The 18,097-nt window shown below is 42.5% G+C and overlaps 1 protein-coding gene across 1 annotated transcript in view; it reads left to right on the top strand.

Annotated features, from left to right (window-relative positions):
• Positions 1-18,097, top strand: part of LOC135522561 (POU domain, class 6, transcription factor 2-like) — a 119,959-nt gene that overhangs the window by 18,716 nt on the left and 83,146 nt on the right. The window contains exons 2-3 of the mRNA XM_064948940.1: positions 3,952-4,049; positions 7,818-8,013. Coding sequence (XP_064805012.1) covers positions 3,952-4,049; positions 7,818-8,013 — 294 coding nt within the window. The remainder of the gene's footprint in view (positions 1-3,951; positions 4,050-7,817; positions 8,014-18,097) is intronic.

Raw genomic sequence — 18,097 nt, 5'->3', positions numbered from 1 at the left:
CATTTTTGTCGTGAATATACTACATGTCATGTGAGACCAGCTCCATAAAGAAATAACATGCACTCAGCCAAGCTTTTTAAAAAGAGCCTTTACTAAAAAAGGGGGGGTTGGGGCGTTGATGGCCTGGTTGATCTTGAAAAGCGTGAACCGTTACCGCAGCTCTCTCTCCCACATTTGACAACTTATATAATGAATCGCCACTAAAACAGCTTAAATGTGAACGTTTCTTTTATGGACACAAACTAGATTCAGTAATGCACTGGGCCAAAAGCTAACTCGGGACACAAAGCCTTCAATAACACCCATTTCATTGAGATGGTCAATGGGTAAAACAGTTGTTGCATTAGAGTAGGTGGCAAACTGATTGCTTTATGAAATGGCGGACTTATTGTTTGGTGCTATGTTGTCCTCGGGGAAGCCATCTGTATTGAGGAGGGCGACGGATGATGGCAAATAAATGCAGCTCTTTTCCACCCCATACGAAGCCTTCTGCCATTTGAAAGTGTCTCTCCAGTCGCCACTTAGGTGATCAATGCAAGATCATTTGTGTAGTGTCCAATATTGGGAATATTTCCGCTCCCTAAGCCACCTCAGAGCCCCCTCCAACACTAAAATAGGAATCATTCTTGTTGTAAAGTGTAGAACAGATGACAGTGGTTAGACTAAAGTGGGAGATAGTTTTGGGTTAAGTTGAAAAAACGGCACAAATAGGTTACAAAATGGGATTTTATATTAACAAGCAATAAGCTCCTACGGTCAAGGCAAAGTCTATGTGTCAGAGAGAGGTAGATATTCAAAATAATATAGTGAACACATTCATCAATTTCAGTGCTAGAGTTTTGTGCACACAATAGTTAAGGAATTACTTTAGTCTATGTATAAAATCGTCAGTCTAAACTTAGTCTATGTATAACATTTTCATCAAACATTCCTATCAGCAAACATTTTATCATTCCATGTGCCAGTATTGCTATTGTCAGTCCAGTGTTACTGTCCAAAAAGGAATCCACTTAAGAAACCTTCACATTATATAAATGGGTTAAAATAACTTCAAAGAACAAAGAACCTCGTAATAAAAGGGAATTGAAGATGGCCTCCCTGGTTATTTCTCCTGTCAGCTTTTTAATTTTGTTAAAGAAATCACACCCAACACCTTAGGGAAAAGTGCATGTGCATTTATTTATTATCGATTCCTTTCCCCGAGCTAAACGTGTTAACGTCACAGATATTTGCAAGGGGATCAAGCTTTCTCTCAACATCCCGCTAAGTTATTGTGAGATGACGCAATGAAAGGCATACAGCAGTTATTGAATAAGCCATAGCCCCCCCCTGCGCTGCTTATCAAACGGAATACATTATTCACTGCAGCCACTGCATTTATGAGCGTTCATTACTTATTGATGGTTTTGTCATGCATTCTGTAAACTCTGATTCGCTCATCAATAATAGAGCAGAGTGATCCCTCTGATTAGCGGTGGATGCCAGAGTCAAGCCGTTGTTATTTCATCTCTGATATTGAGATGGAATTGGATATCTGCTAATTAGAGGAACTGCTGCTGCCTTTGTTCAATTCCACTGTCAAGGTTGTCGTTCTCTGATGTGACACTTAACGATACGCAGGCTTGTAGGCCCTGTTGTCTAAATGAATTAGCAGCTAGTTATGTCATTGGATAATGTCTAATATGTTCATGAATATGAATGAGATCCTCAGTTCACTCGTGAATTCCGCCTTTCATTCCATGAAGAAACTTGTCTTCAAAGACATAACATTTAGTCAGTAGTAAGGGGTGAATTGATGCCATATAGAATAGCTGTGAGAAATAGAGACACCCTCAACCAGGCTCATCATCGTGCACTTATTTGAACCTCTTTTGAATGTTTGCCCTGGAGTTAGGATGAGACAAGGGTTCTGCTCTTCAAAGCCAAAGACATAGTGTCTTCCAATATATATATTTTTTCTTCTCTACAATGATTAAAGGCATTGGGTCGGGTTATGTTTGACTCTTTATGGGTGAAATTGGTAAGAGACTGTACCATCTAATGTTAAGTGACTGCAGGGTTGACAAGCTTGGGTTTATGTGAACCAATACCTAGATGCAGGCCCAGTGAGCCAGAGGTAGAAACCAGCTCGAAATGCGGACTTGTCCCCAGGGAAATTAAATCAAGCCTCAAATGTTTAAGGTTTATTTGATGGGTCATGCCATTCACCAATTATTTGGATTTTATGTATAGATAAGATGATGTTGTGTGGCGGAGTGGAGTTTTGGATGTAATGTGCACATTTGTTCAGTCCCAGTCCCACACATCCAACCGGCAATGAGATCTTGGAACTCTCAAACGCAGTGTGCACGTTTTCATGCCTATGTCCAGTTAAGTTTAGAATTCATGAACAAAATGCTTTTTTAAACCGTTATTATTGACGGTGTATCTGTCAAATGTTCTTGGTCTTTCTAATTTTAGTCTTTTGAAGTTTGTTATTCAATTTCCAAGGTCAAACTATGATTTTTCTTCAATAGTCCTCTTGTAAATTACCCAAATTGAAAAGAGATACGCAAGTGTATTCGTTTTCTTTGGCTTTCTCTGGAACTCTCCCACTCACATTCCTACTTTCCTTGATTTGTGTACTTCTTTCACAAACTTGAATTGAAGTTTTTGAGGGAAGTGAGTTAGAATGTGTTGTGGTACAATGCATTGAATTTGTTGTGTGGTAGCGTACCATTGATGTATGACTGCATTTAGAGAAAGATCAATTTTACGAGATCTTTGTATTGATTACTTCTATTGACTTGTGATATTTGAGGTTTACGTTCTTTGGTCAATGAACTGGACTTTTGTAAAGCATGGACGTTATAAAAGTTATCCAAGCCCATGTGGTACGAAAGCAAATAGTTTATCATTGAACTATCTGATTGAAGATACTTTTTCAAAGTTGAATGTCTAATCTGCAGTGTACAAGATACAATAGCTAAGCAGAAGGGACCTATAAAGAATGTACTATGGTGGCAATGCACTTTTCTAGTAACATGTTATCACACACAACCCTTGGGAATAGTCACCCACAAACTGAGCATGAGCTATTGAGAGATGCTGAGAGAGTCAAACCCACAGGGCAAAAACTGGTTGGCTCAAACAAAATAATTTTATGTTGTTTCATGTTTTTTCACCCAACTTTGAACCTAAATCCAATGACATGGTGAAATGTTTTGTTGATTTCATGTTGAATTCACATTCGTTGAGAACTCAACCAAATCTAAATCAAAACCAGACGTTGAACTGACGTCTATCTCCAGTGGGAATGGTCAGTATCTGTGGCTCAAACAGTACCCTACGGGCCCTCGTCAAAAGTAGCGCACTACAAAGGGAATAGGGTGCCATTTGAGACACAGCCAGTGTCTCACCACCCACCCACCCTGAGTGGCTTTGTTTTCCCTCCAGCCATCACATCACACAGCAGGCCAGGCTTATTATCATGTCTATGTCTGATGTGCGCCTCCGTACTCCGCTGTGGCTTCGTAGCATACAGGTCTAATGGTGTCTCATAGCCGCAAGGCTGCTTGTGGTACAAGGGGGGGGGGGGGGTTAGATTGGCGATGATACTCAGCGATGCAAATGGATGAATAATGCGGAGCCGGGCCCCACAGTTTATGCAGCGCCGTGGCCATCCATCCCTCATCCCTCTGCTGTAATCGGAGCGCCGTCTCCCCGTCAATGAGCCTCTCGGCTGACGGGTCATTTATTCAGGGCTGATTGTGAACGGCGGCAGTACGTTTATTGATAAAACACTTAAACACAAAATCCTCTCCCCGTCGTACTTGAGGCTGTGTGTATCTGCTTGCTCTATCTGTGTGTGCATGCGTGTTTGTGCATGTTTTACGATTGTTTTGATGTTACAGGGGATTCAAATCGCTCTCTCCCTCCCCCTCTCTCCCCATCTCTCTTTCGCTCCCCCAGGAGCCCGTGACGGCTCTGTCCAGTCTGATGCCAGCAACAGCCCGTCAGAACAGTGTCATCTGGGTCAGTCTCACCCAGCCTACCCGGTAGGACCACAGGTGAGTGGTTCTCCATGTCACCTCCTCCTGACCTGTGCCTAAACACACACGCCCAGCACCACACACACAATCACACCAGGAACACAACAAAATATGAAAATGATCTGAGAGGGATTTCAAATCCTCTGCAAAGGTAATCAGTCGACATGTGACCTTAATGAACATATACCTTTTTTGAATAAATTGTGAGTTGTTTACATTTCCTCTGTCCCCTTCAACGCCAACACAAGCACAGTCTGCCCCCAGGCATCCCAATAAATAGCTCAATACGACAGTCAGCCTATGTGATTGGATTTATTGGCCTGGTGGCTTAGCCCTGTTTAATGAATATCTATCTCATTAGTCCTGTCTCACTGTCACCTTCCTGAACCCAGTAGTGTGAACAGCTAGCCAGCCAGGCAGACATAGGGCTTCCCTCCCTCCCTTCCCCTAACGAGGCCACTCTCCCAGCACTCAGTGGTTGCGTGCTAAATTACAGCCTATTTCCTGTATAGCGCAGTACTTTTGTCCTGAGCCCTATGGGCCCTGGTCAAAAGTAGTGCTCGATAAAGGAAATAGGCTGCTATTTGGGACACATCACTCAGTGTTACTCAATAAGGGCTCCGCTACTGAATCAATCCTCATCAGGGTAAACAAAAGAGGATACGTGAGAGACTAATTCACTGAGTTCCCTGCTGAATTACCTCACTCAGCTCAACAGAATGAAATACAGAGAACCAGACTGATTAAAGCCACTCTGATAATGAGAGACATGATAGCTGTTTCATCCATGAATGGTAAACAAGGTTATCAGACATAATAGAAATGCTTTAGTGCAGCTAGTTGTGCCAGCCCCTATAAGCTTCAGAAGGTTGTTCCCCCAACAGTCTGTCTAATATATTAATGCTGTCAGTACAGTCTCGGTGAAGCTAACAGTTTTAAGAAAGAGGGTGCTCCCCATGCCATAACCAATTCTCCTATTTTGGGATCAATATGTTTTGATAGATTCTCACTTCGGAGCCGGATATTGTGCGAACAGGCATTATCCGAAGGTAGTTTACCCAACATGAATCCGCTTTTCCCCCTGTTTCCCACTCACAGTTAGGATAACAAACTCTGTGATTATGGGCAATTTCTCAGAGCCTGACTGGGCTTCCAGTCAGATGGAAGAGCCTGCTGGCCCCTATTGGGCAGAGAGGCAGGGTATCTCATCCAGGTCTAAAGCTCTTCCCAGACCCATCCAGACCCCATCCAACTCCACCCAGAACACATGCAGAGAGGCAGGGTACCTTATTTAGGTTTGGACAAGAACATGTGCCTGTTCCCTGGGCGACCCCACTCCTCAACACTCAGCTGTCAGCCATGCCTAAGGCAGTACCACACCATCCCCACTAGACCTGCGTTGGAGAGACAGGCAAGACAAACACGGAGAAAGGAAAATAATGCAGAACTATTCACACTGACACCCAAAGGGAGCAGACAGGGCTGTTTACAGTAATGGTCTGGTATTTTAAAAGGACAGTTTTGTTTTTATGTTCTGGAAATTGAAGCTCACTTTGTGGTGGCGGTCAGGGGCTAGCTTTACCGAATTCAATTAGTATGCACACTTTGCACGTTTTACAGAAGCAAGTTAGGGAAACATGGAATATATTTCGGAACTATCCTTCTCTTCCCATCACAAAAGCCACGAGTCGCACAGCAACAAACACAGCCTAAAGACAAATAGCAAGGGGTCTTATTTACTTGAAGTGCTCTGAAGTTGGCAGACATGTGGCTGTAATAATAAATCAGAAGTACATTTGATGTAATTAGAATTGTTAAAAAAAATATATCATTCCCTTCCATGTATCGCTTTTCAGTGTCAGGGGAAGGGATCTCATTTCATTTCAAGATCAAAATGTTCAAGATCAAATGTTCAAAGACTTGTCTTTGATTATATGCCACCACAATTCGACGTGAAATGTACGTTAAAAAGCGAGATTAAACATATGTGACTTGCCTTGACGAAAGGGCCCCCTTTGTTAATGTCCTGATGGTTCTTCTTTATCACTCAAATGACTAATTCCTTATTTAAAGCGAATGACAAAATGTAATTTTGAACGCGTTCAAAGCAGTCAACCCGTGTCTCTCGTTTCTGTTATGATTTGTTATAGTGTTTCAAAGCAAACTATAATTGTTGTGAATTTTGAAAATGTTCAGCATTTTAAACCTACGGTAATGAGTTTTATATAAAACATACTCTGTTTGTTCACATGACACAGTTGCTGGAACGAAAGGTCTCTCCATGCCAGTGACTATTCATTTCAAGCTTCGTCCCTGGTCTCCTTTGATTAAAGCTGTGGGACAAACAAATCCACGATCCAATTCGATTTGTAACTTTTTTTGAATACTAGTGTTTACCTTCCAATCTCACCCAGCCTCTTGGTTTAAACCCATGCAACATCACATTCCTAAAACTGGGATTATGTCGAAACTGGTGATCGCTCTCCGCACGGCGCCGGGTTATTTTAGTGACACCGCTGTCACCCAGCAGCACCAAGCCTGGGAGGATGGTGCCATGTTCACACCAGTCGACCCCTCCACGCCGCCTTCCGCTCCTTCACCACAGGCGCCCCATGCAAAACAGAAGCAGATAGCTGGCAAGTGCCGTTAAAGGTTCGTGGGCTCAGGTTAGTGTGGAGGTGTCAAGCGGAGAAGGATCAGCACCGAGGCCACAGGGCAGCCAGGCATACTACAGGCATACTACAGGCATACAGGGGCTGAGACGTTCAAGAGCAGTTAGGCTGGGCTCAGACTCAAAGGAGCCATGCATTCCTCCATGTCCATGCCATGTATGTAGAGGCACTAGCAGCTATTTTGGGAATGTCGTTTTACGTGATGCAGAACGCTTGTTTCCCCCCTGATGACACTATGAGAATCAAGTCTGTATCTGACAAATTGGTGAACTAATAGATTATATATTAAATGTAATACATATCTGGGTGTCCTAACTCTGGACTAACTCTGCTCTGTATTCCGGTGCTACAACCATTTCCACATCTGGTGTCAAGACCATTCATTAAACCCGGGATCAGAGCACTGTGCTACAAAATGTGTCTGTGGCTGTATATTTGCAGAGCTGCTCGCTGTGAAAATACATTTGAACGGCTCCTCGACTGTGCCAAATGTCTTCTAGCGATACTTCAGATAACATATCGCAGAGTCTGTGTCTATGACTGCACCGATTCTACTCTGACTAATATTAGTGAATGCTGACATGAAGTCAGTGATGTACTGTATCTCCCACCAAACGGGGAAAGTGCTGATATTTATGAAAGCTTGGGGGAACAATTCAACGGCTGATTCTAGGGTACCAGAAGTGTGTTCATTGTGATGAAATATAAACCACTCTGCATCAGTCTGAAAGGAAAATGCACGGCTCTTTTTCAAAGGTTGGAGTTGGATTCCTTTTCCCCGCACGCCAGCAAGCAGCACTGCGTTCCGACTGTCACTCTGGCTGTGGCATGTTTCAAAGCACAGATGTCAGCAGAAAAAAAACAACAGCATTCAACACATTGATTTATAGAGCACCTCTGTCACTTGAGTGAAATGTGGGTTGCATGTGTGATGGCCGTTGATTTCTCTCGGATGAATCTGATGGGAATATCTTCATGTATTTTTATGAATGGTTCATTCCATTATCCCGAGGCACTCATAAACATCGGGGTGAAATGTGATGCGAACGTAACCTCTCTCTACTATGCATACTAATGTCAACATATTTTTGTAACCCAGTGTCTTTCTCTTCAGTCTCTGCTGGTGGCCCAGCAGCTGGCCGGGGGGTCGCCAGGCCTGAACCAGCCCATCCTCATCCCCTTCAACACAGGCGGCCACCTGGGAGGCCAGCAGGGTCTTGTGCTTTCCCTGCCCACCGCCAATATCCAGGGCCTGGTGGCTGCAGCAGCCGCACAGGGCATCATGACGCTTCCCCTACAGAACCTGCAAGGTAAGAGGGCTGCCTCTTTTACCTCCATAAGAGTGCACTGTATTCTTCCTCTCCTCTTTTCTCTCTATAACAGTGCACTGTACTCTCCCCTCTCCTCTTTTCTCTCCATAAGAGTGCACTGTACTCTCCCCTCTCCTCTTTTCTCTCCATAAGAGTGCACTGTACTCTCCCCTCTTCTATTTCCTCTCTTTTTCACCTCATCCATAGCTGTTCTTATCCTCGCCTTTTAAACTTTAGTGCGCAAGTGTTTTCTTTTGATCATAGTTGTAAATGGTTTCCATTTTCATGTTTAAAACATTGTCTCTTTTATACCATTAGATTGAGGGATGGATGGGGAAACCATCAGTCATGAATGTTGCATGGAGAGGGGCCTCGCTAATGTAAAAAGATGCCAGGCTGCATGTAAAGCAGTGTGTTTTTTGGTGGAGATTACAATAATGCCCGGGCAGCACAAAGTGCAGAGAAAGGAGTCCTCCCTTTCCCCTCATGTGAGGAAATGGATGGACGGATGGATTGAGTGAGGAAATGTGAAGGAAGATAGAAGCCCTAATGGACACAAGCATGCATAAATAACAACGTGCATCATGGCAACGGGGCGAGCTTTTAATAAATCCCACATCTATCTAGCCACTGAGGCCCCTCCAATGTATCCTGGAGCAAGGGGCGATAAGGGGCCCAAAAGGCTGTCTGTCTGTCTCACATTTCAAAAACTTCTCATACTGTATGTGGGACAAGCCAGAGGAAGAAATAACCGACGGACAAACACCCAGTCATAATGTTGAAGGCACAAAACCAACACCTCTCAATCATCATTTTATAACAGATGGTTTGGTCCTCAATCACTTGCTATACTTCATCATCCGTTGGTTACAAAGTTAAACAATGAAATGCCTCCATGGCAGTTTAATTTTAAGCGTGCAGAAGCACTGACAGACTGGCTGTTCCCACATCCTCCACCCATCCTGTCTGAGGGGGACGCGGTGAAGGCACCTCCGTGAAGAGAAAGTGACACGAGTCAGGAGTGAAGCTAAATGTCTTGACTGTGTCCGGGGCCCTCTGGCCACGCGCCGCCCCTTCACTCTCCCCTGTCGGAGCGCATCAGAGCCCTGCTAAATGAGGCCTGCTGGCACAGCACCTCTGTAAGGCGGCCCCAGCCTGCCCCTGCCCTCGCCCCTCGCCCTTTCTCCTCGCTACTCACGCCAGTCCCCATCAACACTGATTAATCACACGTTTAATGCAGTCATTGCCCCTTTTGAGCTCAGAGCCAGCAGCCAGCTCATTTCACGACCTCAGGAGTAAGTGTGTTTTACAGCCCTGCTGTACTGCACTGTGTAACACTGCTCTGCTGGTTAATTAGCATCAGATTAGACACATACAGCTGTTAGCCTACAGTAATTAGACTGCAGGAAGACCTTTGACTCTATTTAAATCTACTGACATGGCTAATGATCAGCTAATTGCTGTTTGTCTTTGGAAGGGTGAGGGATTCTTCACTGTACATGTTTAGTATAGCTACTATAGCTAGTAAACCCAGGATGGATTCCACTTTTGGAGTCCACATTTTCATAGGCTTTAACTGAAGCCCAAATATAGTGCTAAAAAGTATGCATTTTCTATCAACACTCACTGGCTATTTAATCCGATTGTTCGCCCCTTTCTGCTTTAGTTTTATGCAAGGTGCAAAACATGTGAGAACCAAGAGAATCCCGCTAAGCATCTTTGATCTTACCTCGTGTTAAACACCACTGGCTTTTACCTTGTCTAAGATCCTTCTAGAGTAGAGATGGGCAACTGTTGGCCCGCGGCCCCCCATTTTTAGGCCCACGGACCAATTTCACCCCCCCCCCAATGTCTTGACTGTGTCCGGGGCCCTTACAAATTGACTTAGTCGGGGTCTCAACTTACTGTTGAGAGTTAGAATAATAGAATACACAAGGTGCAGTTATGAAATTTGGTTTCCCATCAGCAGTCACTCAATTGGCCAATTGTTTTATTTATTGGTAAGTCAGTCTAGTGGCCAGCTATCTAATCTTGTAGTAAGCATGGTCGAATTACCGACCGGGGTGTGGCCCATTGATCATCAGTTATCATGTTAAAAACTGCAAACATTTGTCAAGCTGTAACTGCAAAAAATAAATATCTGCCCCATGCCAAAATGAGTAGAATTGCATTAAATTAGTTATAACATTTCTAAATCTTCTCTCTGTCCCCAGAATTGCAGGAAAATATATTTCACACATAATTGTTTTATCTTCACTGTCCACTAAAATGTTTTGCTTGCAAGGTGTTTGCATGATCAGTTCTGTTATGTTGTGGCCCCCACCCCATCAAAGTTGCCCATCAGAGAGAGAGAGAGAGAGAGAGAGAGAGAGAGAGAGAGAGAGAGAGAGAGAGAGAAAACCATCATAATGGGGTTGTGCAGTAAGGTTGGAACTGTTGCTTAAATAAAACGGAGCAGCAGCATCTTGTCACGGAAATGGTAAACACAGCAGCACCCAGTGTAACTTGTTACTTGTCAGAATGATTTATGCCAGGAAGCATTCTGTACAAACAAATTCCCATTGAAACTAAACGAGGGAGAAAGTATTTTTGTTTTGATAGAGTGGACACTATTTTAGCTGCAAACTAGGTTACGGTCATGCTGTTTGTACAATTATGTGATGATGCATTTATTTATTTATTGGCTCATTAACATAATTGGTTGTTACTTCAATACTATATTGCTGTTGTATACTGTAAGTCATTAGATGTGTAAATAAAACAAAACACAGTTGCACAACAAGTAACTAAATATAAGATTCTAGGAAATATAGATTACTCACATTAATATCCTGACAATATTTATATTGGATTTTCAATATAGCTTTATTGCACATAGGGCTTACAGTAACTGGCCATGCAAGATATCCTTCCTTGTATTGTAAGTTGTAAAGTATCAATGAAGCAGAAATGTAATGCTCAGTGGAGGGAAATGAATGAAACATCATTTGTCTGCACATTTTCTCTAAGACTCACTCGACAGTAATTCCAGACTCAATTCCACTAAACAAACCACCTTTCATATTTGCTCTCAGCCCAAACTCCATGGTGCACATGACACCAGAGACCCTAGTTCTAACGGTTAGGTGATAGCATTGTTCCCCTCCATTCTTCCAGAAGAAACACGAAAACATCACTCAGAGATCCAGATAGATAAACCCTGTGTGTCTCACTCACCTAACGCTAGCCTCATGAGAAGCCGTGTCAATAGCAATCAAAGACATGTCTCCTCACTGGTTTGATGAAAACGCTCAAACGCAATCGGTGGCGTTCTCATGTTGTGAGTGGATGTTAACATGATACAAATTATGGAAATCACTCCTCCTCATTACAGCGCCAAAGGGTGGACTCCTGGGGGGTACATTCGCTAGTCAATGTCAGACTCCATCTTTTCCGACTCAGCTGACGGTTGGGTGTACGCCACCGCTCCTTTAAGAGGTTAGCTCGCCACAGCTCCCAGAAACACTGGGATTGAAAGGAAATTACCTGTCTATTCCCTTCCTTACTCCATTCCACCATTGGCACAGTTGGTGCATTTCAAACATGTCGTTCAGCTTCATTTGTACAGTGTGTGTGTGTGTGTGTGTGTGTGTGTGTGTGTGTGTGTGTGTGTGTGTGTGTGTGTGTGTGTGTGTGTGTGTGTGTGTGTGTGTGTGTGTGTGTGTGTGTGTGTGTGTGTGTGTGTGTGTGTGTGCGTGCACTTTGCGGCAAGTAAAAATTCTAACAATAAGAATACTTACAATAACTACAACAGATTGGTGTTGGTAAAAAAATCCTAGCGAAGAGTACATCAAGATGGAGTATTTTTATGTCAGAGAGACTTCTGAGGCTTTATTGCTCCCATAATTCCCCTAGATCAACACCCCTATCTATTCCGTTCTCAATACAATAGAACCTATCCCAGCCCCTCTCCCTTCTCCTGTTGATTTTGAAGTGTTTTCCACCAGTATGTAATCCACGTCGTTCCTTTAATGATTCAACTTTGCCGTTGTTGTAAGATGACTCGCAAGGGAGAGAGTGACATTAAATAAATAACCGTGATAAAATGTAGACCTCATACATTTCAAAGCTAATGCAACTAGCGACGCCATAGGAGCAGCTGCACACACTGTCCTGGAGCGATAATTTGATTGATTTGTTGTGACAGCAGCCAAATAATTGAGAGCGAGAGGTGCTGTTGGCGATAAAGAGCAGGCTGAGGCAGGTTTATCCCAGGCAATCCCAGCAGACATGGCGCCGTGGCTCTCATCTCTGCCATTGATATCAGCGACCACTGGTTTATTGTTTTGTCTTCAATAAGCAGCTTGGGTACGTAAAGGAGCGAACTGCTTATGTGACAGTTCGGGAAAAGAAAATAACTCACCAATCAGAATGTACCACAGCAGCGTACAAAAGGTTCAAATCAAACCCCCTCGTATTCACTTCAGCAGGCACATACCTATCCCTTGACACTTACTACTTAAAACCTAGGTGTTATTTTTTGGAAGCAAAGGTGTAATTCAATTTCACCTCCGAATTTGACATCATCTCAACGCGTTTGTTCTCAATTTGCGGTGGAATTGTAACACAGCGAGTGAGATCAAATAAGAACGGGAAAAACATAAGCATGAACAAAACTCACTTTTTGAGATATGTCACATGTCGTACACCCTTCATCCCTTGCTCTGTATTCACGTGGCCTGTTATGTGTTATGAAATTGCCATGACCTGGCATGTTCTCCTATGTGTACTGGTCATAAACATTGGCCTGCTAAATCCCAGCTCCTCCACCCGCTCTTATTTGTTTTGGAGATGGTGGCATTGTCACTCTGGTTAAACGGCTGTAGCCTTTGCTCTCAGCGCAGCAAAGCACCCCCACAACCTGATGCTGCCACCCCCGTGCTTCACGGTTGGGATGGTGTTCTTCATCTTGCAAGCCTCCCCCTTTCTCCTCCAAACATTACGATGGTCATTATGGCCAAACAGTTCTATTTTTGTTTCATCAGACCAGAGGACATTTCTCCAAAAAGTACGATCTTTGTCCCCTTGTGCAGTTGCAAACCGCAGTCTGGCTTTTTTTATGGTGGTTTTGGAGCAGTGGCTTCTGCCTTGCTGAGCGGCCTTTCAGGTTATGTCGATATAGGACTTGTTTTACTGTGGATATAGATACTTTTGTTTCCTCCAGCATCTTCACAAGGTCCTTTGATGTTGTTCTGGGATTGAATTGTACTTTTCACACCAAAGTACGTTCATCTCTAGGAGACAGAACGCGTCTCCTTCCTAAGCGGTGTGACGGCTGCGTGGTCCCATGGTGTTTATACTTGCGTACTATTGTTTGTACAGATGAACGTGGTTCTTTCAGGTGTTTGGAAATTGCTCCCAAGGATGAACCAGACTTGTGGTGGTCTACAATTGGCTGATTTCTTTTGATTTTCCCATGATATCAAGCGAAGTGGCACTGAGTTTGAAGGTAGGCCTTGAAATACATCCACAGGTACACCTCCATTTGACTCAAATGAATTAGCCTATCCGAAGCTTCTAAAGCCATGACATAATTTTATGGAATTTTCCAAGCTGTATAAAGTCACAGTCAACATAGTGTATGTAAACTTCTGACCCACTGGAATTGTGATACAGTGAATTATAAGTGAAATAATCTGTCTGTAAACAATTGTTGGACAAATTACTTGTGTCATGCACAAGTAGATGTCCTAACCAACTTGCCAAAACTGTAGTTTGTTAACAAGAAATTTGTGGAGTGGTTGAAAAATGTGTTTTAATGACTCCAACCTAAGTGTACTTAAACTTTCTGCGCAGATTCTGTCAGACCTGGGCTCTGACAGTAAACCTCTGTAAGACAAAAATAGTGGTGTTTCAAAAAAGATCCAGTTGCCAGGACCACGAATACAAATTCCATCTAGACACCGTTGCCCGAGAGCACACACAAACTGAACATACCTCGGCACAACAGGTGACTTCCACAAAGCTGTGAACAATCTGAGAGACAAGTCAAGAAGGGCCTTATGTGCCATCAAAAAGAACATAAAATTCAACATACCAATTAGGATGTGGCAAAAAATACTTGAATCAGTTATAGATCCCATTGCCCTTTATGGTTGTGAGGTCTGGGGTCCGCTCATCAACCAAGAATTCACAAAATGGGACAAATACCAAACTGAGACTCTGCATGGAGAAATCTACAACAATATCCTTTGTGTACAACGTAAAACACCAAATAAAGCATGTAGAGCAGAATTAGGTCGATACCCGCTAATGATCAAAATCCAGAAATTAGCCGTTAAATTCTACAACCACCTTAAAGGAAGCAATTCCCAAACCTTCTATAACAAAGCCATCACCTACAGAGATGTGCACCTGGAGAAGAGCCCCCTAAGCAAGCTGGTTCTGGGCTCTGTTCACAAACACCAACAGAGCCCACAGAGCCCCAGGACAGTACCACAATTAGACCCAACCAAATCATGAGAAAACAAAAATATATTTACTTGATACATTGGGAAGAATTTACAAAAAAACTGAGCAAACTAGAATTCTATTTGGCCCTAAACAGAGAGTACACAGTGGCAGAATATATGACCACTGTGACTGACACAAAATTAAGGAAATCTTTGACTATGTACAGACTCAGTGAGCATAGCCTTGCTATTGAGAAAGGCTGTCAAAGGCAGACCTGGCTATCAAGAGAAGGCATGCTAGTGTATGTGCACACTGCCCACAAAATGAGGTGGCAACTGAGCTGCACTTCCTAACCTCCTGCCAGATGTATGACCATATTAGAAACACGTTTCCCTCCGATTACACAGATTCACAAAGAATTAGAAAACAAATCCTATTTTTGTGGTGAAATACCACAGCAGCATGATTTGTGACTTGTTGCCACAAGAAAAGGGAAACCAGTGAAGAACAAACACCATTGTAAATACAACCTATATTTATGTTTATTTATTTTTCCCTTTGTTCTTGAACTATTTGCACATCATTACAACACTGTATATAGACATAATATTACATTTGAATTGTCTTTGTTCTTCAGGGCTCCTGAGTGGTGCAGCGGTCTAAAGCACTGCATCTCAGTGAAAGAGGTGACAATAGAGTCCCTTGTTCAAGTCCAGGCTGAATCACATCTGGCTGTGATTGGGAGTCCCAACTGGCCCAGCATTGTCTGGGTTTGGCTGGGGTAGGCCGACATTGTAAATAAGAATTTGGTCTTAACTTCTTTGCCTAATTAAATACACTACTGTTCAAAAGTTTAGGGTCACTTAGAAATCTTTTGAATGAAGAGCAACGTTTTTGTCCATTCAAACAACATCAAATTTATCAGATATACAGACAGAGTTCCTCTGTCCGGTGTCTGTGTTCTTGATCCTTTATTTGTATTTGCCAGTCTGAGATATGGCTTTTTTTTAGCAACTCTGCCTAGAAGGCCAGCATCCCTGTCACCTCTTCACTCTTGACGTTGAGACGGGTGTTTTGTGGGTACTATTTAATGAAGCTGCCATTTGAGAACTTGTTTCTCAAACTAGACACTCTAATGTACTTGCCCTCTTGCTCAGTTGTGCACCGGGGCCTCCCACTCCTCTTTCTATTCTGGTTAGGGCCTGTTTACACTGTCCTGTTAAGGGAGTAGTACATAGCGTGGTACGAGATCTTTCCTGGCAATTTCTTACATGGTATAGCCTTCATTTCTCAGAACAAGAATAGACTGAAAGTTCTTTGTTTCTAGCCATTTTGAGCCTGTAAACGAACCCACAAATGCTGATGCTCCAGACACTCAACCAGTCTAAAGAAGGCCCATTTTATTGCTTATTTAATCAGAACAACAGTTTTCAGCTGTGCTAACATAATTGCATAAGGGTTTTCTAATGATCAATAAGGCTTTTAAAACGATAAACTTGGATTATCTTGCACAACATGCTATTGGAACACAGGAGTGATGGTTGCTGATAATGGGCACCTATGTAGATATTACATTAAAAATCTACCGTTTCCAGCTACAATAGACATTAACAATGTCTACGCTGTATTTATGATCAATTTTATGTTATGTTAATGGACAAAAAACTTGCTTTTCTTTCAAAAACAAGAACATTTCTAAGTGACCCCAAACTTTTGAACAGTAGTGTATATATTTAGGAACTAATGTTAACTGTTCATTTATTTCACCTTTGTTTATTATCTATTTCACTTGCTTTAGCAAAGTAAAAATGTTTCCCACGCCGGGAGAGAGAGAGAGAGAGAGAGAGAGAGAGAGAGAGAGAGTCTGATGCCAGTGTAGTAAAGGACAATGCTCCTCAGACATGGTTGTGGGTGCTTCACTACAGCAGGCTCTGGATCTGCCCTAACTGTGGCAGAGAGAGCACTGCGGGAGACAGTCTGCTAACATCATGTCATAAACATAGACTCAAGACATGCACTTGAGGTGGTTGTACTGTGTAGGGCGTGATGTTTATTTCTGCACATGCTTTGTACGATATAGTAACCGTGTTTGTCACCCAGTAATTTGGACTGACAATAAAGGCATGTGTGGGGAGAATACAGTGCTCTCTTCTGACAGAGAAGTGGTGCACGGAGGCCTGAAATGACTTGAGCTTTGCCAACCGGCATTAAAAATGAAATGACAAAGTTGGAACACATTCCCTTTACCTCAGCCAGCTGTCATTCGATCAACTGCTGGACTATAACAATATATTACATTATCAGCCTGACTCACTGTCGTCCCATGCCCAGTCAAATATGGAATGAAAAATGGGATGGTGTTAAAGGAACGTTTTTTCTACTTGTTCGATACTGAATTTGTATTTTAAACCTTAAGGTATTATCATTATTATTATAGTCAAAATAATAGATACAAATTCAAACATTTGACATTTCCATACTTCCAATGTATCCAGCAAATGACTTCAGTGCCCCGGCAGTCGAGAAGACGGTTGGAAGCATAATGCAAAATTAGCCCTTACTTATTTTACCTCCAGAAGGTTTCCAAAAGACTTGCTGCCCTCACTAATTAAAGGTCTGCCAGAGATTGCCAAGGCACGATTCCTAAGCTTTCAGGAACAATCTGTAGTCAAGCATTTTAAATGAAAATTGATTTGTGATTTAAATGGTCAGTGAGGGGAAAATGAACTTACGAAATGTTGAAAATGAAATATTAGGCAAGGTGCAGTGGGAGAGAGCAGACCGAGATGGCAATTTTGTGGAACTGGAAATCCCGCCGTGGCAGAATTGGGTGACATTTTACATTTATCTGTGTTCTGCATGGCTTGTAATGTTAATGGTAATTTTATGGGACTGAACTTGGAATGAAAATGGCGTTCTCAGATTGCCTCCAATGTAGAATTGTGTACGGGAGCGTGGTTGTATCCTTTATTTCCCATTTTCCAGTAATGTGACTTATTGCATGATCTGTCCTCTGTTTTTGAATGTACAAATTCAGACCATTTTTTTTAATCAGGCAGTTCTACTCAGAACACCAATTGCAAACACACACCTTTACTGAAGCAAAGGCTATACAGAGACACTGTAGTATTTTACCACTGGGTTGTTTGAACATTCATCTTCGTTCGTGAGAGATTTAGAAATGTGGAGTAAAAAGTACTTGCTGAATGGCTTCTGACACTTTTATTTCTACCAAGCTATTCAAACTGAATTTTCCTCAAGGGATACTTAAAAATCGAGTTACTGACATTGTTAACATTCGGCTGAAGTATGTAGTCTTCAGAAACAGCGCTGAATACTTTCCAAAGGAATATATATTTATTTCATAATGGACAAGTATGTAAGGGTTTTCCTGTGGTGAAGTAGAGGAGGACCAAAACGCGGCGTGGTTATATTGATTCATGTTTAATTAAAACAGATAAACATGAACACTACAAAACAACAAACGTGGAAAACCAAAAACAGCCCTATCTGGTGCAAAACATAGAGACAGGAACAATCACCCACAAACACAGTGAAACCCAGGCTACCTAAATATGGTTCCCAATCAGAGACAATGACTAACACCTGCCTCTGATTGAGAACCATATCAGGCCTAACATAGAAATGGACA

The sequence above is a fragment of the Oncorhynchus masou genome, chromosome 30 (genome assembly GCF_036934945.1).
Source record: "Oncorhynchus masou masou isolate Uvic2021 chromosome 30, UVic_Omas_1.1, whole genome shotgun sequence".
NCBI classification, from domain to species: domain Eukaryota; kingdom Metazoa; phylum Chordata; class Actinopteri; order Salmoniformes; family Salmonidae; genus Oncorhynchus; species Oncorhynchus masou.
Note: the sequence above shows the minus strand (reverse complement) of the source record. Positions and strands in the feature narration are given on the sequence as shown.